Raw genomic sequence first — 21,793 nt, 5'->3', positions numbered from 1 at the left:
ACTCTGTTAGTTAATACTGTAATTGCCAGCACTTCTCCCAGAGAAAACTCACTGCACATTCACACATTGCCCTGGAAATTTATGGGCTTCCTAACTGACAGTGCTGCAGTGAAGGCAGGAGCTGTGCTGGGTTCCCAGGGCTGTTACTCACTCCAGGATGTTGTTCCAGACTCTCTGAACCATCCTGTCGTGGACTGAGAGACGAATGGCAAAGAACACGGTGCCCTGGATGAACATGGCCAGCAGCTTGGATGTGGTCTTGTCCAGCTCAAAGGTTTTGTCAGGGTAGTCCACTCCATAGGCTTTTAGGAAGCCCAGCAGTGCCTGATCCTGGGACAGTTCAATCAAGCCATAGCCAAAGCAGAATTGTGGGAACAGAAGGAACACATGCCTTAAATTTTCAGCAAGATCATGCAGGCCCTGGAAAAAAAAAAAAAAACAAAGAGCAGCACAGTCAGTCACTGTTTTTATTCATGGAATAAATTCATAGGTTTTACTGTGGGACTGAAGTGTAACAATTACGCTGGGATTTGCCTGTGTCTCAGAGCAGAGATAAATTGAGAGCAAAGAGCTCTGCAGACAGCTCGTTCCACAGGCACAAGGTCATAAAAGTCAACAGGCAGCTCTGAGGTTGTGATCACCCATAGTAAACAGCAGCCAGTCCCAGGATGGTCCCTGCTGCTGCTCCAGCACCCAGATCCCACCCATGAGCCAGAGCTGAGCCCAGCCACTGTGCCCCCCTGACCTGCCCAGCACAGCTCCCCTGGAGCTCTGCCCTGTCTGTTTTCCTTGGACAAACATCTTTTCTAGACATAGAAGGGCTTTCCCAGCTAATTCACAGCAGAACAGCCCAGTGCAGTCTCACTGTAAAGAACTCTGGTACATTTCTAGAAGAAAGGATTAGTGCACAAAGCAAACTGGAGAGGCACTAAATTAGCATGGAAGTGAACTGACTCTCTGCCACTGGGGCACAGAGGGATAAAAGGTGACCATAATTGCAGATCCCTGAAATACAAGGGGTTGCTGAACAAACTCTGTCCAGATAGAGAGAAAAATCCAACCCAGCTGTTGTAATTGCCCTCCATAAAAAAAGAAATCTGATTGTAAGGTGTGGGTTTTACCCCAGCCATTCCCAGTTTTAGAGAGGGCTTTACTTAGGGAATCATCACTGTCTCTGGGTTGTTTTTCACCCCTGCAGGGAGAAGATGACTGCATTACAGACTGAAATGACAGACAGCTGGTGCAGCACGTCAGACTCAGGGCAGTGACATTCAGCTGTCACTCCCTGAACTCAGCAATGGCTTGAAGTGTCCATCAACATCTTTTTATCAAGCATCTCCTGTCTTTCATCTTCCATCACCAGGGTGGTTATAAAGAGAGTCCTCAGTTTTCTCTCTTTTCATATTCTCCCCTCTGTCACCATCATTTCCTTCCTTGCTGGGGGTGCAGATTTACAAACAAGCAAGGTCCGTGTGTGACTCACGTCCTGTCTGTAGGGAACTAGATGAAATCCTGTGACTGTGTCCAGCTGCCACAGACCTGATCAAAGCCAGCAAGCCCACAAGAAGCCTCCTGCTGTGTGCCCACAGGTCAGGGCCAGTGGGGCTCCTACCTGGTCCGTGGCCTTTTCCTGGGAGAGCAGGAACACAACAGAGTGGGTGATGATGGTGTTGATGCCGAAGAACAGGTTGACACACACATAAACAATGAAGGCCATCCCTGTTTCCTTGAAGAACCCAGCCAGCAGGTACATCCAGGAAAATGATGCATATCTATAAATACCAGCAGTGCAGAGAAAACCATGGTAACTCAAAGGCTCCTTTGAAAACAAACCACTGAAGACATCAGACAACATAGAATCATTGGATGGTTGGAGCTGGAAGAGAGCTTAAAGCCCATCCAGTTCCACCCCCTGCCACAGATCAGGCTGCTCCAAGCCCTGTCCAACCTGGCTTTGAACACTTCCAGAGTTGGAACATAACAGCTCTGTTTTGGCATGTAACTACACTTCCACCTTACAGAGCTTGAAGAAAGAAAAAATGCCTTTGTGTCTGTCAGAATTTGGAGAAAAGGTTTATGATACACACTTTGAACATGGAACCCCACCTGAATACAAAGAGGATTCAAAGCCAGGAAGAGTTTGTCTAAGTTTTCCAGAATTGTGCTACTGCTGTTTATTTTGCTCTCTGATATTAAAATGCTCTTGAACTTTACAAGAGGTCAGCAAGCATTTGCTTACAGCTTGGGCTGTTGCTGGGACCTTGAATATTTCTGTATCCTCACCTAGGGTTTGCTCTGAATAAAGCAGGCATGACAACAGTGCTTCACCTCCCTGCTCCTGGAAGGAGCAACTCAGTCACTGTTTGTGAAGGGCATGCTGAAGAGAAATTCCACATTTTCCACTTATTCCTCCCCTGGATCTCAGGCTGCAGCAGCCTGCAAGATCTAGTTCCTTACCCTGTGCAGTGATATTTAAATAACTAAGCTCCACACTTACCCAAACAGCAGCAGCAGAAGAAATACTGCCACTAAGTTACTGTTGTTACAGAAAGCTGGGATCTGGAAGGCTGAAATAACTCCTACAGAAAGTCCAATTGGGACCATAAAAAGTACCTGCAAAATGATATTGAGAAGATGTTACTAGGACAACAGCTCTGAAACACCTTCCTACAACAACACAGCAGAAACGATGCCAGGACTGAATCTGGTCCCACAAATGCACCTTGGTTTTTCTAAGGGAAACCAAACACAGGTGGGCTCTCAGTTCTCCCCAGATGAATTCCCACAAAGGCTCTTTGAATAGGCAAAGAGGACTGTGGGCAGGAAGTACCTTAAAAAAAGGTTATGAGTGAAAAATACCCCTTTGGGTTTTCTGTTAGCCTTGCAGTCAGACCACTTCATTGTGCCCTGTAAATCTAGTCTTTATAGTCTTGAGTCAAGCCAGAGACCAACCAAATGTCTGCCTGGAGAGCATCCTCCCTTCCCCAGCCTGGGGATTTAGCAGAATTTACTGCCAGGGATTCACTGAGAAATATCAAGTTGCCGAGAGCGCTGGATTAGTTTCAGCCCGCTGAATCCTGACTGTGCAAGGACTCCGGGGATTTTCCACAGGCTGATTTACAAATATGCAGTGTTGGAGCAGGCAGGCAGCACAGGCTGCTCCACCCTCCCTGCTGTGCTGGGGCCACACTGCCTTGGGATCCCTTCCAGCCCTCCTTCGGGGCAGAGCATCCCTGTGCTGCTGCCACGGGATCCCTTCCTGCAGGACAGGGATCCCTGTGCTGCTGCCTTGGGATCCCTTCCTCCTATCCTGCAGTTCAGGGGATCCCTGTGCTGCTGCCTTGGGATCCATTCCAGCCCTCCTGCAGGGCAGGGATCCCTGTGCTGCTGCCTTGGGATCCCTTCCAGCCCTCCTGCAGTTCAGGGATCCCTGTGCTGCTGCCTTGGGATCCCTTCCAGCCCTCCTGCAGTTCAGGGATCCCTGTGCTGCTGCCTTGGGATCCCTTCCAGCCCTCCTGCAGTTCAGGGATCCCTGTGCTGCTGCCTTGGGATCCTCCTGCAGTTCAGAGCATCCCTGTGCTGCAGCCTGCTCTCATCAGCCCCTCCAGGCAGGCACTTCTGGCTCATATTCCCCATGGGATCTCAGCCCTTAGTCCTCCCTGCACCAAAGAGGGCTGGTCACCCAAGTGTCTGTGAAGATTTCCTGTTTTCAGGAAGCAATGGAATCCCTGGGATTTTAGGCACTTGCAGATGTGCATGAACAGAAATCTGTGGGATAGGTGGAGCTGGTCACCCCAGGCTCAGGAGCTGAGCTTGGCTGCACTGCCCCATTCCCTGAGGGATGGTCTGGCACCCTGCACCACAGGGAGTGCAGAAGACACAAAGCACTTCAGCCTACAGACATTTCATTTTCCCTCTTGGCCCAGCAATGCTTTCCAGCAGTGCCATTAACCCTCTGCAACAAGAGGAAACTTAACTCCAGAAGGAAACAACTTCAGGAGGAACACGGGAGTGCAGCACAATGCTGGGAGCTCAACAAGGTACATCCATGCAGCACTGTGAAAAGGAACTGCTCAGCTCCTGCAAGGCTGCATTTGGAGCTTTCCTTGGCTCAAAAACCTCATAACACAGACTCTTACAGACAGCATTCTGTAATGCTGAGATGGGTTTCTGCCCAGCAGGGCTGTGTCAGCTGTGAGATGCTGCTGCTGCCCCTGCCAGGGCTCCCAGACTGGCTGTAGCCTCCAGCCCCAAAGCCTCACCCCAGATTTGTGGAGCCTGGGTGGCAGCAGACCCAGCCCTGCAGGAGCAGCTGGCTGCTGGGATGGAGATCAAGCTGCAGCCTGCTCTGTGCTGCTGCTGTGTAAATGTGCTGGGTGTTTTACACACTCCAGAGAGCAGGGATGTCTTTGCTTAGCAGAATCCAGCGCTGCAGTTCACGTTTCATCGTCCCCAATGCCTCAGAGAACAATTACTACATAACACTCTTGGTAGCAATAAGTCTAGGCAACCAATTTTAAATAAAGATTTTTTTTTTTATCCCCCTGTGCTGTGTGATGCTCCTCCTGGTGCATTTAGGAATGTGAATTATTTACCAGATCATAAATGAAGTTGGTCACCCAGTAGGTTGTCATCCCAATGCCTGAAATGTGCTGCAGCTGCTTGGCTTTGGTTTGGTGCTCCTTGACCATGTAGAGCACAAAGCTTGCTGTGGTGATGGAGTAGCCCACCAAAACAGACATGGACACTATGATGTCCAGTAAGCTGTTGAGCCTGGGAGAAAAGGGCAGAAAGATGAGTTTGGTGAGTGAAAGTGGCAGATTTCCCTCAGTGTGAGGCTTGGTCAGAGCTCAGAAGCAGTAAGGTCCTGATTCTGGGACAGCATCCTTGATAATCCTGGATGGTTTGGGGCTGGAAGGGACCTCAAAACCCATCCAATTCCACCCCCTGCCATGGGCAGAGACACTTTCCACTAACCCAGGTTGCTCCAAGTCCTGTCCAACCTGGCCTGGGACACTTCACCACCCTCACAGAGGAGAATTTCTTCCTTTCTTTGCTCCCTTTGCTGATGGCAATGATGCCCAGCAAAAGGGACTCACAGCACTGAGCTGTGGTGCTGGACTCCAGCATGGAGTGGAGGGGCCAAAAGGAAATTATTATTATTACAATTATTATTATTATTATTATTATTATTATTCTCAAGCATATAAATGTGTGAGGCTGTAACTGTGACCTCCAGATCTCCATGAGATCCTGCAGAAAAAACCCTCACAGGAATCCCCAGCTCTGTACACTAATAATGTACAGAGGGAATGAACACAAGCAAGAACAGTTTCATCACTTGGAGAAAGAGATCCAGCAATTCAGGCTGGTTTATGGTTTCCAATAAGCTGGTTTGCTCCTTCTAAAGCTAAAGAATTCAGGCATCAGCCAAATGAATCTTCTTACATTACTTGTTCTTGACTCTGTCCTCCAGGATATGGGTGAGCTGATAAGAAAATACCTATGGGGAAAAAAAAAAAAAAAAGAAATTGAAAATGTGTCCATTAAAGCTTCCTTCATCAGTTCCTGATATTGACAATAACATAGAAAACTGAGAGAGAAGAAAAGCAGATCCAAAGTGTGTAGTGTGTTTCTGCTCTGTCATCTCTGTGTGATCTTGGGCAGAATTCTGAGCCTTCTCATTTTTCCTAGGATTTCACCTGGCTGCACAGCAGATCTGAAATCCAAACCCTCATTCCATTTGCTCTTTTATCACCAGGAACAAGTTTTTCCCTGCTGCCCTTCTCCATAACTGCTACCTGCCTGTGATAAATGTCTTTCTCCATATGGGATCTGGAGGTGAGAGCAGAATTCCACCTAAGCTACAGACACTTTTGCCCCCAGTGTGGCAGTGAGTTAATTCTGAACTATTCTGTCTTAAAAAGCTAGAAAACAAACACACAAAAAAGCATTTTGCTGGAAGTTACTAGCAAAAATCTAATTATCACACTGGTAAGTCCTCTGTGATGTTTTCCCAAAAAAATCCATTAAAAAGGGGTTTGTGTCAGGCCCAAACTGCAACTGCAACTGCCTTGGTCCCACCAGGATGCAGCCCAGTCTCTGAGACTCCAGAACCTGAGAAAGGGCTCCCATATTTATGTGCCTAAAAATGAGGTTCTCAATTCATATTTTGGCACCCAAGTAAATGCCTCAGGGGGTGCTGGGGGACCTCCAGCTGCTCTTAAATCCAGAGGTTTTCCAGACCATGCCACCTGTGGAACTTAAACTCCTCACAGCCAGACCTTAGGAATGATGTGATGAAGAGCTATTCTGGGTAATTTTCTTTAAGAATGGGCACTCTGACAGGGGAACAAGAAGGGAGGAGCCAGAGGGTTTAGCTGACCAAATGCCATGCTGAGCAAATGAATTTGAAAGGGAGGATTTAATCAGAAATTAATTTTGGAGAAAAAAAAAACCAAAACAACAAAACCTTAGTCTTGTCAGTGAGAGAAATGGGATTAAAATCTTGGACTGCTGATAAAACCATACAAACAGCCAGGAAATGTTTCCCCTCTCCAAATGGAAGAGAGAGAGAAAGAAAGATACTGCCTGTCTAATCTGTTAATACTTCACTATAAAGCCATTTTCCTTTACTGGAGCTTAGGCTAGAAGTCAAAATTTCCATTTCAATGCTTCCTCCTTTTTTGTTAGCTGGGATTGAGAGAAGAGAAAGCACAATATACATAAGTCAAAAGCTATTATGGCTTGCTTAGTGACAGGGTAAAAAGCTTTTTATGTATTTTTTTTAAAAATATACCCAGTCTAAACCTCTTTCTGACTGCTGAAGTGACAACACACTTTTCTCTGGCCATTTCAGTGGTTCTTAAACCATCATTTATTTGTCACAACAAGAACTCGACGGAGCTGCCAGGAGTTCCCCCACAGAACATGCCTTCAGTTGTACTGCAGGCTGGATTTACTCCACCTCCAATAATTTTATTTTATTTCTCCCCTTCTCTGGCTTGGATGATTAGTGGGAAGCAGGCAATTGTCTGTCTGGTCATTTACTGCTAAGCATTTCTTTCCAAAAATTCTTGCTATTCTTTCCCCCTGAAAATTGCTGTTTTGCTGGTGTAAAAACTTTCCCTGAGAAAACTTTCTGGCTGTTCACAAGATTCCTGCCTTTGCTCTTGCTACAGCCTGTGTTGGGAATAGAGAGACAGGGCAAGGAGCTTCACTGCTCAATAATTCAGCTGCTCTGGGTCTCCTCTCTCAGCAGCCAGGCTGCAGCTCTGTGATGTGAGAGCTGAGGGCACACTGCAAACCCCAGAGGGGAGAGCCAGGACAAGGCTCTGCTGTCACTGTCTGTGAGGGGAGTTTTGGTGCAGAGGTGTGAGCTGGGAAGCAGCACAGGCTGGGGCCACCTGTGATCAGCATCTGCTGCTGCTGGAATTCAGGGTGTCACACTCAAAGCTTCAAGCCTGGCTCCCTCACAGCCCCATCCAGACACGTCCTGTGAGCCAAGAGACGCTGCCACAGTCCCTGTGTCACCAGGGACAGCAGCCCTCTGAGGTGGGCAGGGCAGGACATGGCTGGAAGGGCACTGCTTGGCCAACAAAGTCAATCAGGAGGGTGTTTCTGCACACAATTGCTGCTCTTGAGAGAGCCCAGAAATCTCTGTGTAAGAGTTCTCAGTATAAATCTCTCTCCTGTCTCTGCAGCCTGGCCCTCTCTGCAGACACACCTGCAGACAGGTTTGTGCCCACACTGCACCTTGAAAGGGCTGAACTGCAAAGGGCAGGGCAGGTGCCCTGGTTTGCCAGCAGGAATTTGGTTGCTGCAGTGCTGTGCTGGGTTGATGTGCCCAGCAATGTGTGTTCTGTCCCCATCTGTTGAGCCGGGTGGGGCAGTGACCCTGATCTCCTGGCACATATTATCTGCTAATGGGCCATCTTTAAACCAGCTGGGCAATCATCTTTATCTTTTCCACAGCCCATCCTCCCTCCAGGAAGATTTCATCTGCTGCTGGCCCATTCAGTCCCACTGTGTGACTGATAAAATTCCATCATCCCACTGGGAGATGCTCCAGCCAGGGGAGCAGCCAAGCCTTTCCTACCCAGATAAAAACTGAGATTTTGGACACCAAGGGACCTTCTTTCCACTGGATTCCAGAGGAAAGCCAGACCTTTCCACATCATCCCTGCACCTTCAGAGGAAAACTGCACCTTCTCCAGGAGCACTGCTCCAGCTGAACCACATCTGCCACTGCAGGAGGATGCAGCCACCATTGAATGGGACTGTGCCAACACCCTGACTGACTGACGGGTGTCAGCTTGGATTCTGACTCTGGCAGTGTTTTGGGATTGTTCTTTGCAATACTGTATTTCTAGTTTAATTTTCCCAGTAAAGGACTGTTATTGCTAATTTCCATATCTTTGCCTGAGAGCCCCTTAATTTCAAAATTATAATAATAATTTGGGGGGAGGGGGTTTACATTCTCCATTTCAAAGAGAAGTTTCTGCCTTTATTGGCAGACACCTGTCCTTCAAACCAGGACAAGTGTGTTATCCAGGAGAAGCTATGAGGACCCCAAATGGGCCCTCAGCCCTCCTTGGATCTGTGTATTTCAGGTGTCAGAGGAAAACACAGCTGAAAACTACATTTCTCATTAATCTCACCCTCCCCAGTCTCACTCAAACCCAGACACACAGATGCCCACACACCCTGGGCTGCTCTCAGCAAGAGGGTGACATGTTAAAATTTCCTAATCTAACCCACCCTTGGAGATGACCTAGAGCTTTTCTCTGCATAACTAATGGGCACCTATCAAGAGACAGCCCTTCCAGTGCCACATGAGAGGCAATAAATCAAACAGCAATGCTGGCATTTCTCAGATGAACCATTTTATGTAGGAGCTGGGGTCCTCTCTGTCCAGCTCCCCTGAGCCTCTGACTAAGACAAATGGACTTTGTGATTTATTCATGCTTTTCAATTCTGTTTTGAAAGGAATTGCAGAACAGTGAATAAAGAAATGGCCTCATTGAAGTCAAGGTAAGTGTTGTCATTGATTTCAGCAGAACCAGGATATCCCTCTGAAGGGGAGAAGTTATCTGCTTATGTAAAGGGACACTTACCATATCTGGAAGTGTCATTTTTTGGCAAGTTGGCTCGAAGAATGAAGTTGTTCAAGCTGTTCAGATAGGCTGGGAGGCTGTGATAACCCTCAGGATTGTACCACACCTGCACACAATGGAGAAATTGAATTGAATTTGGGAGTTATTACTGACAACATGTTGGTTTGTCCTGCTTCACTTGTGCAAACTACCTCAGGTTTCATTCCTGGTGCTTTCCAACATTTTCTCTGAGCTGAACCAGAGAAATGGGCATATCAGAATGCATCAGCCAGCCCTTGTTATGGTACATACATCCCCTCATGAGATAAAGCTGCTACTAATTGATCTCTTCACCTCTGTATAATAAAATTATGACAGCAGAAAAATTGCCTCCTGCCAGCCAGAGAAGTGAGACCAATAAAGAAGAATGGGGAGAGAAAAGAAAATGAACTGCAAGTCATCTTTGTCGTGCCAAGCTGCAGATTTCAGGGGGTTTTGCTTTCTTTTTTTGGAATACCCATGAGCCTGACATCACTTCTGCTGAGTCCCACAGTTCCCATGCCAGGATGAGCAGGTGGAGGTTGGTTACCTTAGTCAGTGTTCTGTTGGGGGGCACTGGCCTGATGTCAAACTGCAGATCTGCTGTCAAAGGCAGCCCAAAGCTCCAGCCTCCATACCTGAGTGAAAACCAGAGGGAAATGCATTGCTGCCCTCATCCCAAAGCTCTGATTCCTTGGATGGGGCACTGCCCCCCAGGCAATCCCAGACTTCAGAGAGCTTATCCCAGCATGAGACCAAGCCACTTCTCCTGTGGGAGCCTTTCTTTGGGGGGAAAACCCCCAGAAGCTTGGCAGCAGTGTCCCAAAACTGCTGAAAACCTCCATTTGAGGAAGATCCTGGAGCCCTGTGGGCTCCTGAGCTGTGTGCCTGCCACTCTGGGGTGAGCTGCTGCTTCTGAGCCAGGAGATGAGCTGATCAGTGGCAGCTGCACACATGTCCTGCCTGGCAAAGCCCAGACCCACCAGAGCCCCAGGAAATGCTCAGACTCTGCTCTCACTGCAATGGATGTGCTCCTTCAAGTGAGACTCTTCAGAGAATCAAACCTGGAGGAAAAATCTCCCCCCAGGGTTTGCCTCATGACAGGCTGTGTCAGATTTTCCTCTTTTTAAAGGCTTCTGAGCCAGACAAAGGCTTGTCAGCAGATCCAGCCCCAACATGCCAGGTGATTGACATGCTACCCTAAGGCTGTGATCTGCTATGATCACTTGCAGAGCCTTTATCTTTTTTCCATGACTGCAGGACACTTTAGCTCCACTTTTTCACCAGATTCTCAACCCCTACTGCAGTGCCAGCCCTGCAGGCAGAGGGGATGTGAAGGTGTGGGATGTCCTGAGCAGAGAGGGAGGGCAGTTTGTGCTGTACCTTTTCTGCAGGAAGTCCTTGGTGGTGGCCAGGATGTAAGTCTCCACATCGTGCCCTGTCAGGTTGTAAAGTGTCCTTGTGGAGAATGTCCTTCTGTGAGGGGGAGTGTAGTTTGTCTGTGGACATGTCTGAGGGGAGACAAAGGAAGAAAAGCTTCAGTGTTTGTGCTTTAACTAAAAACCACCACATTAGCACAAGATTGTGGCCTTAGACTCTCATCTTCCATTTCATAGCAGCTACACTCTACGTTTCTGCTTTACTGTCACTCACTGGAAATGTTTTCCTGGGCTTCAGAGAAACCTTGAATTAGTCCTGAATATGTAATTTAACATGCTGAGGGCCAAAGTCACATCAGTGTTTCGTGAGGTTGAAGTGTCCTCCCAGACAGCAGGTTGGCTGCTTCCTTCAGCTCATCCATAACAAAAGCCCTGGACCCCCCCATTGTGCATCTGTTCATCTGAATACACAAAATAGCTTCCTCCATGCTGGGGAACACCTGCCTGTGCCTGCTGGAGGTGGGAATCAGCTTTGAACATTATCCCAACTAGCTGGAGAAATTATGCCAATACTTTTAATGATGTGAAATTAAGTGGATGTCCAGAAAACTGCAAAAAATAGCTGCATTTTAAGGAATGACTAGAAATGTTCAACTAGGTACATCCTTTCTGTTAAAAGGCATCACATTGTGCCATGAGTTTATTTGCTATGGAAAAAAGCTGTCAGGTGAGCAGCACTGGAGGGAGGAGAGCTCAAGCCCAAATTGAACATTAAAACTGTAACACCCTTGGGGCAGAATCTGCCTTTTCCCCATGTGCATGCAAATCTCAGCAGCACCCATATCTGGCTCTGTAATAATTAATATTATTAATCATTAATATTTAGAACAAGGAGCAGATACTGACTCTGCATAAAGTTGAATTCTGAAGAGCAAGCATCAAAAGTAGCTGTGATTTTATACAGTGACAGTGCTTGTATAAGATCTTACTCCTGAACACGTGCTCACCTCTGTCAAAAGGTGACAATCACACAACACTCAAAACACCATTAAACCTTTTCCCACCACGAGGAGCAAGGCAGGGATGTCAGGGTGGGAATTTTCTGAGGATGCTGTTTCCTTTCCTGTCCCCAAACTGGCTATCCAGTGTACAAATTCAACAAGGCCAAAGAGAGACAGGAGGATTTGGAATGCTGAGTCCCCATTAGCACCATGCCAGCCCATAAAATCACTCCCAACAAACAAGGCCCCCAGTTATCCCCAAAGCCCACTCACTTCTGGGTTTTTCCAAGTTACCTGGATGCCATCTGTGCAGTTGCAGGCAGAATACTTAGTTCTCTGGTTTCCACTGGTAATCCACTGGCCAAGCATGTCCTCTGTTAAACACTGCCTGAAAAGGAACATGTTTTCCTCTGAGCTCTCTGTGCTCAGGTGTGCAAACCAAGCTAATTGCTGTCATGTTTAATGACAGCAAGGCTGGCAGTTGAGCAGCTCCAGCAGAAAAGCAGAGCTTCTTGTCAGCTCTGGGTGGCTCAGGGAATCCCCAGCCTCCTGCTGCCTCCTGTGCCCCTTGGCTGAGAGCCCTCCCTGCTCTTCCTGAGCCTGGATTCATCAGCTCTCAGATGGAATCCAGGCACCACTTCACTCCTACAGCAGACAGTGCAAGGAGTTGGCACTCAGAGGCCAAAAACCAGCCCAGAAATAAGGGCTATTGTTGTGGCAATCCCCGTGTGCTGTTGTGATGAGCTGTATTGCCTGCAAACACCCAGGGTAAATATTTGCCTGCATGAGCATTCAAGTCTGCCCAGGATTTTACCACCCTGAGAATTTAACTGCAAAGCCCAAAACAAACCAGCCCTCATGGCACAGCTTCTAGATAGAGGTAACAAACACAGTGCTGAGAGCTTGCTGTGTGGGCTCACATCTCACATTATAATTGGAATTATTGGGATGGCAGGCACCACTTCCCAGTGAGGAGAATTGCTCGTTTTCATCCTGCCACCACCAAAGCTGCTTCCTTATCACTCCTAATAATGCAGGAGTGCAATGCATGAGAATTCTGCCAATGATCAAAGATGGTTATTAAGGTCTAATGGCTCATAGTGTCACACCAATTCTCTTGCAGGTTTGGAGTTCAAGTGGGAAAAAACCCCAAGAGCTACTTACGAATTGCTTTCGTTCATGCACGTGTTATCCGTCCCAGGGAAAGCCAGCATCGAAGAAACTAAAGCAGCTGTGGTTTCATTAAAATTCCTAAGATTTAACAAAGAAAAACAGGAAAAGGTTCAAAGAATTCCACTGCCACCATGCAGAGGAAAACTGTGTTTCAGTGAAACAGGATTTAAGATGTTGAATAATTGAGTATTTGTGGAGGCAGCACTGAAGGACATGCAGTACGTGAGGACACTCACACAGGTTTAAAAGGAGCCCTCATAACCTCAGCTACACCAGGGATTTGCTGCCTCTAGATCCAAGCAGGATGCTTTTGGACAATCAAGATTCTCTTTAAGGGGAGAAAGAATCCACTTGCAATTTGCTTGCAGCCCTGTCTCAATCAGGTCTCTCATCCGTGACTTCCACTTGGTTTTGACCATTCAAGAAGATTGTCCTTGGTTCTGCCCCAGCTCTCCAGCAATCATCCAAAAGGAGGAGCAGGGAACATTGGGAACAGAGGGCTTGGACATGCAGCTCTGGCTCATTCCCCCATCTAGCAGGACTGAAGTGGAAAGGTATGAGGAATGCTGGGAAGAACACCTAGAGCAGATGGCTTTAGAGCTAAATTTTATAATTCTGACTTAAAGCTGAAAATTACTGGAGAAAGAAAGGAGCTCACAACATGAAAACTGAATGGCACCAATTATAGTTGTTTTGGTAACAGGATTTTTAAGGAGAATGAAATAATGGTGACATCTCAATGATCCTGGAAAAGCACATGCTCTTCCAATTGCTTGTGCGCCTTGGACCAGCAGGGCCTGGCCAGGAAAGCACATCCAGAGAGGAGGGCAATGCTGACAAGATGGATAGAACTTGATCCTAATGTTGGAGGCAACATGGGAACCTCATTCCACATTGGGGGAGGAACATAAATGCACGTATTAAGAGAACCAAGAACATTCCTCGGACATTTCACACTTAAAGTGAGAGGTTGCTTTTCTGAAGCTTTCTGGTCTGAGCCAAGCTGTGTCATAAAAGATGAAGAGGGAACATCATAACTACGTGTCTGTGCCCAGCAATAACCCTGAACCAAGGGCTCTGCGCCCAGGGCGGGCGGGAGCGGCACTCACCCAAAGAAATCAGCCTGGTCGGCCGTGCCGTACAGGGAGGGGGACAGCAGCAGCTCGGGGTACTCAGTCTCCTTGGTCCTCAGCGTGCCCAGGCCCATGGCAGCGGTGACGAAGAGCACGGGCAGGATGACCTGGGCGACGAAGCCGCGCGCGTCGCGCCGCGTGTGGTGGCAGCGCTTGACCACGAGCGCCGAGCTTCTCTTCAGCAGCAGCGGCAAGCCCCGCAGGCTCTTGGACCTGATCAGCAGCTGGTCTGAACCAGGAAAACCTTATCAACAGGGCTGCCCAGCAAAAGGTTAATATGGAATATGGAAGCCGTAAGGGAGGTTGAAATGAAAGCCGTCTTTGAGATACCAAACCTCAGTTAGTAAATAACCAGGAGACAATAGGATAGCTGGCCAAAAGTAATCCCCTCTTGATAGAACAGTGGTTCAAAGGTTGAAGAAGACCCTGCTAGCTTGGCAGAAGGGGCCCAAAGAGTAGTTTTTAGGGTTTAAAGTATAACATATTATGGTAATGTAATGATTCTTAGAGGCTGTATGTAAATGTTATAAGATTTGTATTTCTATTAGACTGGTTAGTGGAAGTTAGAATATTCAACATAGAAGAAGATTTACTATATTGTAAAGGGAAAATCACTCTCTTACTTCACTCTCTTACTTCCTTCTCTTACTTTGCTCTCTTACCTCTTAGAACTAGAATTACTAGTAGAATTACTAGTAGAATAAGAAAACAAGGACGAGCCACTTTGCCTCTTGCATGGACAGGTTTTGTGTTATACTAAAAGCAGAGCCAAATCCTGTGCCAGCTATTCTTCTTTATGAAATATTAACCTATGTAATACACCATGAAGCAAATCCTTTTCAGCCTTTTTTAGAGGGTGAAACAAAACACTTTTCTACATGAGTGACTGTTTACAGTAACACTGACAGTGCAGGTCAGCTTTGAGAAGCACAAAAATACTTCTGTGTTGTCCCTTGTATGCCTCCCTGACTATAAATAGTATACTTGTAAGTACAAAACCATGTTTCTAACCCAAGAAAGCATCACAGCCAGGTATGTCTCGTTTTTGGGCTGGGTCACATTTAGGAGGTCTCAAACCCCCAGGGATAGTGGTGTAGCTGGCTCTCTTCTGAATTTACCCCATTATCTGGTCCCTTGGGCTCCTTTACCAAACTGCAATGTCTGGGGCACAGCAAAAAGCAGCAAGGAGGACCCAGCTCAGAGCTGTGCTGCTTTTCCAACAGCCCAAGGGATTTCCACAAAGTTTCTTTCCAATTCTGCTAGTTATGGGGAAATAATCCTCTGCATCTATTACAGCAATTACTTTCACATTTACTCTTTCACCCACATGCTGTATTTGATTAGATTAAAACCTGGATCAATTTAAGGGAAGGCAGATGCAAACAAAACCCCTTTAGAAATTTATCCTGCCATTCAGACTATTCCAAAGCAGGGGATCTAAAGTACTGATGAGTACTGTATTTCCAGTGATTTATAGGGTTTGTGATTCCTGGCTGGGTGAAATGTGCTTTTCAATAAAGAAAGAAGATAAGGAGATCAAATCAGTCCATCTGTCAGAGTTTACATCTGCAGTAAATCTAGAATAAACCCTGCAGGTGATTGAGTACCATCTCTTTCTGTGAAGGTGTCTGTGCTCACAGACATTTCATCAGCACCAGTGTGACCACTGACTCCAGGCAGCTGATGGGGCAGCACAGCATCTTCTTGCTGGTCCTTGACTACCTCTTTTGTCAGATTGAGGAACACCTATGGAGCAAGAAAACATGAAGAAAAATTTGTCCAAACTACTCCATTACCAAAACAATTACCAGAATCCACTCTCCTGCTTTGTAGCTGTAGTTAGTGCAGCAATTATGTAACATAATCCTCTTGCTATTCCCTTTGTAGTCCGTGACAGAAATTAACTTTTTTTCCATATAAAATTGCTGTCCAGCTCTTTGTCACCTCCTGTCTCTGTTCTGCTGCAGTAGTGGAAACTCAGACCTATTTGGAAACTCCAGCCTGTTTCCCTTGGATATTCAGCATCTAGCTCCTGACAATCCCACTGCTCCATGCTGGGAGTGTGCAGTATTGGCACCCAAGCCATAGCACCCGAGCTGGGATGATGTACAACTTATTCTTGCTGCCTTAGGAAAACACTTTAAAGAAATTCTGAGCAGGAAAGTGATAATCTCCCTCCCTCTCTTCTGTAAGACAAGGGTCATCACTGCTCATCATTTATTTCTTATTTCTGATGCAATTAAATGTGTTTATTTGACCAGAGATTTCCCATGGGCAGAAAGGTGCCTGTGTTACTCTCTCCTTAGCCTAACTCCAGTGCCTCACTGTCTGGGTAAAACATCAAAAGGCTGTCAGCAAGGTGAGAGAGTGCATTAGTATATGTATAGATTTACAGATGCATCTACACCCTCAGGTGCACCTAAGTGTGACCCCTTCCTCCCTGCCTGAAACCCTCATGTAATCCCTAACATGCCCAGAGAGCAGAGCCCCACAGTGCTGTGAAATCAATCTCCACGACATTCCAGCACATCCAGCAGCTCCTGAGCTCCTACCTCTTCCACAGTTGTGTTGGAAATCCCATAGCAGCCCAGGTGGAGGTCATTCAGGCTGGTGTCCAGGGCTCTGAGAAGGGCCTGGTAAGCCCCTGACACTGTGGACTTGAAGGGGGGCAGCACGTACACGAGCTCTCCACCAATATCCTCCTTGAGATAAGCCTCTGGGAGATGGGACTGGATCAAGGAGGTCACTGCTGTGGTGTCACATTCCTCTATCATGTTCTGAAAAAGGAGGAAAACACTCTGAGCTCACTGAAAACGTTGCCAGGTCAACCTTCCTCCAGCAGGATGTAGCCCAGATCCTGTCCCAGAGCATAACTGGTAAGTGATCTCTGTCCAGCTATCCAACAGGTCAGGGTAAATATCAAAACAAGATGAAAGTGGGTTTCTGGCTCTTGAAACAGGGATGTGTGATACTCCCTTTTCTTGGTCCATCCAAAACCTCACCAGGTTGGGCTGAATCAACCACTTTGCACTGCTAGAGGTTTGCAGTACAACAGAGAAAAAACCTGGCCACCAGAGAGCTTAACATGGCTGCCAGCACAAACTCACTCTTTTCTCCATGAAAAATGGGGCTTTTTGGGTCTTTTTTCATTTTCTCTGTCTGCAGTGTCAGCAGTCTGGAAGAGAGGCTGGTCTCTCATGGTATCTGTGTGCTGGGGCTGCCAACAGCCCTGCAATAAATGCTAGCAAGAGCAGAGCTGCCCACTCCTTGCAAACAGAATTTGCCCCAGGCCAGACACTATGGATGGGCTCTTTCCCTCTGAACTCCAGAGTTCACATTCTGCACCCAGCCTTGCCTTTAACCCTCAAGGAGACCCTGTTCTTTTTCACCAAAGCAGAGCACTGACATTCCTGTTTTCACAAGGCCACAGAGATCACTCAGCTCCTGCCAACAAATCCCTCAACCAGCCCTGCTGCCTCCCTTGCAGACAGAGCTGCCAGGAGCTCTAGGACCAGCTCAGACACAAACCTTCTTTTTGGTGAGTGTCAGGTGGTAGCCATCCCCAAAGGTCTCCTTGAGGTAGAAAGGAGAGCCACAACATCTGAGCCCCCCATGCTCCAGGAAGGCGATGCGGTCGCTCAGAACTTCTGCTTCATCCAGGTGATGTGTGGAGAGAATGATGGTTCTGCCTGGAAAACACAGCCACCACAAAGTGAGCACCTAGTTTGATGGCAAAACTGGATTTTAGAAGCATTTGGGTTCTTTCCTTTCTCAAAAACTCCTGTATTTCCCTACACATCAATATAATTGCAGGGGTTCCAGGGCTTCCCCTTGTTCTGGATCAATCCATGGCAAATAAGTCCATATTGTTCAACCAATACAATGAATGTTTATAATCATTTTATTTTATCACATTCTGGTCAGGTCTGTCCTTATCTCAAGAGTGAGACAGATGAAAGCCTCGCTGAAGGAGGGGACACAGAGTACCAGGTGAAAATCAGCTGCATTTTTTGATAATTACTAGTGAAATTGGATGAAAGGCAACAAGAGAGATGAATTTTATAGTATTGCAAGCTGTGTTCTATGGTGAAGATATTTTTTAAGTGACACTGTGAATTTACAGAAACCAATCAGGATGCACCCTCCAGAACTGCAAAATCCCAGTCTGCCAAAATTTTTTCTCTCTGCCTTCCAAAACCCACAATTCAAAGCCATTGGGACCATCTTTGTAAAGTGACACAAATCATCTTTGCCTCTGGGCAGCATCTCCTCTCATCACAGTACCTTTCTTATTCTTGGAGATGATTTCCCAAATACTCCTCCGGGAGCAGGGATCCACGCCCGTGGTTGGTTCATCCAGAATCACCACCCTGGATCCCCCCAGGAGAGCAATAGCTATGGATAACTTCCTCTTCATCCCTCCAGACAGGGTGCCAGCCAGCTTGTGACGATGGCTGTACAGCCCAGTCTCCTTCAAAGTCCTGCAAAACAGAGAAAAACAACTCCCAAAAGTTGTCCTTCAAGCATCTTTTCCAAGCTTGAAGAAATTCAGATTTTAAAATCCCCATTAATATCTGTATTCCTGTGGTCCTTGGTTCAGCTGGAATTGCTGAATTACATCGTGAGCCTTTGGGATGAGCCCCATGGAAAAGAATTTTCAGGGAATCTGAAAATACCTGAAAAAAAAAAACCTGCAACTGCAAATGAAAACCTGCTCAAGTATGGACTGCTCTGCTCAGTGGTCACAGTGTAGAGTCACCCTGCAGCTCAGTCATCAGGGTTTTAAGTTAAAACATTTTTGAGGATGTTTTCAAAGTTTTCATCTGACAAGTCAAGGTTAAAGGCTCAACCCCATCAACTGAGACACCAAGATCCAAACTCCCTGGGATGTTCTGGCTGCTTCATTTCTCTGCAGAACCAATAAAGCCAACATCATTTTTCTGACTGGTTGATTAAATCTCTTTCTGGGGAAAACTGTGAAGCAGCAAGGAGTAGACCCTTAGGCCTATAAATTCATCTCCAAATAATTGCCACAGCAACCAGTAAACCCCCTGGAGAAGAGAGATTGTTTTCTTACAGCTTAGGTATCAATATACTCCTCTAGTCAGAGCAAGGCACCACTTGAACCCTAAGCTGGAGCTGCAATAAGACCTCCAATCCACGATTTTGAGCTTTGCAGGGGCACTGGCACCACCACACAGCAATTCTGACAGCCCTCCCTCCCCTTTCTCCCACCCTGCTGCTTTCCTACCTCTTCACTTCTTGGTAGAGCTCGTGCTTGCTGCAGTGAGGCACTTTGATGTAGCCATAGAGCAGCAGGTGCTCCTTGGTGGTGAGGTAGCTGAAGAGCACGTTGTGCTGCATGCACACACCCATGTTCTTCCTGATCACCTCCTGGTCAGTCCTGATGTCTTTGCCATACACCATGATGGTGCCTGATGATGTAGGGAACAGCCCAGTCAAAATAGAGCTGAAGGGAAAAGAAACAGAAAGGGGAGCTTAGAAGAAGGAGGAAGCCATGGATAATTTCCTCCTTCCCACTGTGTGTCCTGCTGCCCAGCCATGCCCTGGCAGAGCAAAGGCCAATTAACATCCTTGGACATCCTTGTTTCCCTCTGTGGGATTGCAAGGACAAGCTCCAAGCTCACCCTGCCTACTCCTCACCTCTACTTTTACCTGCTTCAGCCTCTCTCCCCCTAGGTCACACCACTGCATGTCCCACACACTCAGGACTGCCCTTGAATTCCAGTTTAATTAATGGGAACTCATTTAATGCAGTTACTCTTTATTCCCTGAGGTTTGCCTGGAGCGTGCTGACAGCCTCATATTGTAACCACAGCTCAGGCTGAAAACCACCTCTTCATCTGAGTAATCACAGCAGAGCATGGCAACCTGATTTCACTGCCATTATTCATGAGAAATGGGAGAGGACTTCTGGATGAGACACCTCACAGTGGGCAGCACTTTCATCTAGTGCAGGCAAATAATCACCCACCAAGCAAGAGCTGAGTCAAACTCCCTCTGCTCAGAATAACTACTTGCACACTACAGCTCATTTTTGGTGCTGTCCTGCAGGGACTAAAGGGAGAGGATGCATCTCAGACCACCCTTCACCTTTGCACAGTTTTTCTCTCTCCTGGGACTTTTAACCATCATTAAAAAGCAGTGACTTGTGACCTTGCTCAGGATTTGAAGCCTGTGCTAAGTTTCAGGAAGGTTTTCTACTTTTCTGAATATCACCTTTGCTACACTTTGCAAACAGAATATGAGGTGAATTGATAATAAGCTGAGGTGAAGCACACATCTGTCTTACTGGTTTGGGCTCTTCTGAGGCTTCTATTTATCAGCTTAATGTTGCTTTCAGAGATATGCACACATATATCAGTGGAGAAATCAAGTTCTACAGGTCTGTTTTAGTGCTGTTATCTAACAAGTCAAATAATAATTTATAAATAGCAAGGCTGAAAGGCCAATGCATTAATCCCCTGTCATTCCAGCCCAGCCAACACATGACTCTGTACAGCTGAAGTGTATCTTTATTAAGTTTTCTTGCTGGTATCACTTCAGCTTTGCTGTGTTCACGAGCTCCCCAAAGCTTCCAGAACAACCTAACCCCAGGCCATGGACCAAAACACCTGAAGAGCTGCTGAGCTGTGTATCCCAGGTATCTCACCAGAATAAAAAGCATGCTCCTAAGCAGAAAAGGACCTTTTAGAAGCTAAAGAACTCTAAGGGATGAAGGAACTCCTGGGGTCATCCATGAACAAGATGAAATTCCCTGAGGGATTTTGGCTGGTGAAGCACATTCCCCAGTCTCCCACTGCCCTCTTGCTCATCCAACCACACCCCACAGGACAAAAAAAGAGCAGGATAAATTAAAGGATACACACATGGTTGTAGTTTTGCCAGCTCCATTGTGCCCCAGCAGGGAAGTGATGTTCCCTTCATAGAAGTTGAGGCTGAGGTTGTCCACTGCAGCTTTGGATCCATAGACCTTTGTTATGCCATGGAGGGAGACCCCCAAGGGGAGGTCAGTGGGCTCTGGCTCCACGTGGGGGTTGGGGGCACCTTTGACAACAAAGAGAAGGGTCAGGGACAGTCACTGCAGTGCAGCAGGTGTTGTGCTACTTTTCTCATCTCAGAGAAAACCAAAATCCAGCAAAGGCAGGTGCCTTTCAGCCGGGAATATTGAGAACGTGTCACCAGATCTGCATCATTTTGAGCTCTCTGGGATTTTTCCTTTTTACTTCTGAAGCTTCTAATAACTCCTGACAACAGGCATTAATCACTTCTGAAAAGGTCTCATATTTAGGTGTTTCAGAGCACCTAACTTTATTTATACTAAGCGAGCACAGAAAATTAGAGGGCATGAAGCAAAACTAGGGAGTTGTTTTCAGTTGGGTGGAACCAGCAAGCTTTTATGTGTGATCTCAATATTTTACAGGCTAAATATTTAAAGAGATAAGCAAAAAAACACACATGCCCTTTACCAAGTGGAAACCTGCATTTGCTTGCCCAAACAAAAGTGTATTTCTGCATAGAGAGACAGGCATGGAAAGTAACTCCCCAATCACACACCAATATGTGTGTGAAAATCAGTATTGACTCCCCACAAATGGGAAGAACAAACATAATTTAATAATGCCAAATCTCCATTCATGTGAGTACCAGCTTTCAATTTTTCCTGTGCTTCAAAGCAACTCTCAATGTTGTTTTCTGAGTACAGTGCCCCTTTACAAATTTGGCTTCGTTTGCCCAAAATACAAGTTATTATTGCTACCCCCATCTAGCATCCACATACATATCTTGTTGGGGAGGGTGACTTCTTTCCTGAACATCAGCTTGGAGAAGAGCAGGCCTCTGTGTTTCTCATTCCAGAAGGGCAGGTAGCTGTTGTACTCAATCCAGTAAGATGGAAGCAGTGGGAAGTACCAGGGAGCAGCCATGCCATATCTACCTGCAAGAACAGGACT

At 46.7% G+C, this 21,793-nt stretch overlaps 1 protein-coding gene across 1 annotated transcript in view; it reads right to left on the bottom strand.

Moving 5' to 3' along the window:
• ABCA12 (ATP binding cassette subfamily A member 12) overlaps window positions 1–21,793 on the bottom strand; it is a 76,037-nt gene that overhangs the window by 8,212 nt on the left and 46,032 nt on the right. The window contains exons 29-46 of the mRNA XM_056496706.1: window positions 21,622–21,777; window positions 20,711–20,888; window positions 19,072–19,290; window positions 18,105–18,301; window positions 17,349–17,509; window positions 16,373–16,597; window positions 15,428–15,566; window positions 13,797–14,049; window positions 12,679–12,765; window positions 11,809–11,902; window positions 10,518–10,645; window positions 9,685–9,772; window positions 9,117–9,222; window positions 5,449–5,503; window positions 4,596–4,773; window positions 2,498–2,613; window positions 1,613–1,772; window positions 152–420 (exon numbers count right to left, since the gene is read on the bottom strand). Coding sequence (XP_056352681.1) covers window positions 152–420; window positions 1,613–1,772; window positions 2,498–2,613; window positions 4,596–4,773; window positions 5,449–5,503; window positions 9,117–9,222; window positions 9,685–9,772; window positions 10,518–10,645; window positions 11,809–11,902; window positions 12,679–12,765; window positions 13,797–14,049; window positions 15,428–15,566; window positions 16,373–16,597; window positions 17,349–17,509; window positions 18,105–18,301; window positions 19,072–19,290; window positions 20,711–20,888; window positions 21,622–21,777 — 2,809 coding nt within the window. The remainder of the gene's footprint in view (window positions 1–151; window positions 421–1,612; window positions 1,773–2,497; window positions 2,614–4,595; window positions 4,774–5,448; window positions 5,504–9,116; window positions 9,223–9,684; window positions 9,773–10,517; window positions 10,646–11,808; window positions 11,903–12,678; window positions 12,766–13,796; window positions 14,050–15,427; window positions 15,567–16,372; window positions 16,598–17,348; window positions 17,510–18,104; window positions 18,302–19,071; window positions 19,291–20,710; window positions 20,889–21,621; window positions 21,778–21,793) is intronic.

The sequence above is a fragment of the Oenanthe melanoleuca genome, chromosome 7, assembly GCF_029582105.1.
Source record: "Oenanthe melanoleuca isolate GR-GAL-2019-014 chromosome 7, OMel1.0, whole genome shotgun sequence".
NCBI classification, from domain to species: Eukaryota; Metazoa; Chordata; class Aves; order Passeriformes; family Muscicapidae; genus Oenanthe; species Oenanthe melanoleuca.
This window is presented reverse-complemented; position numbering and strand designations above follow the sequence as displayed.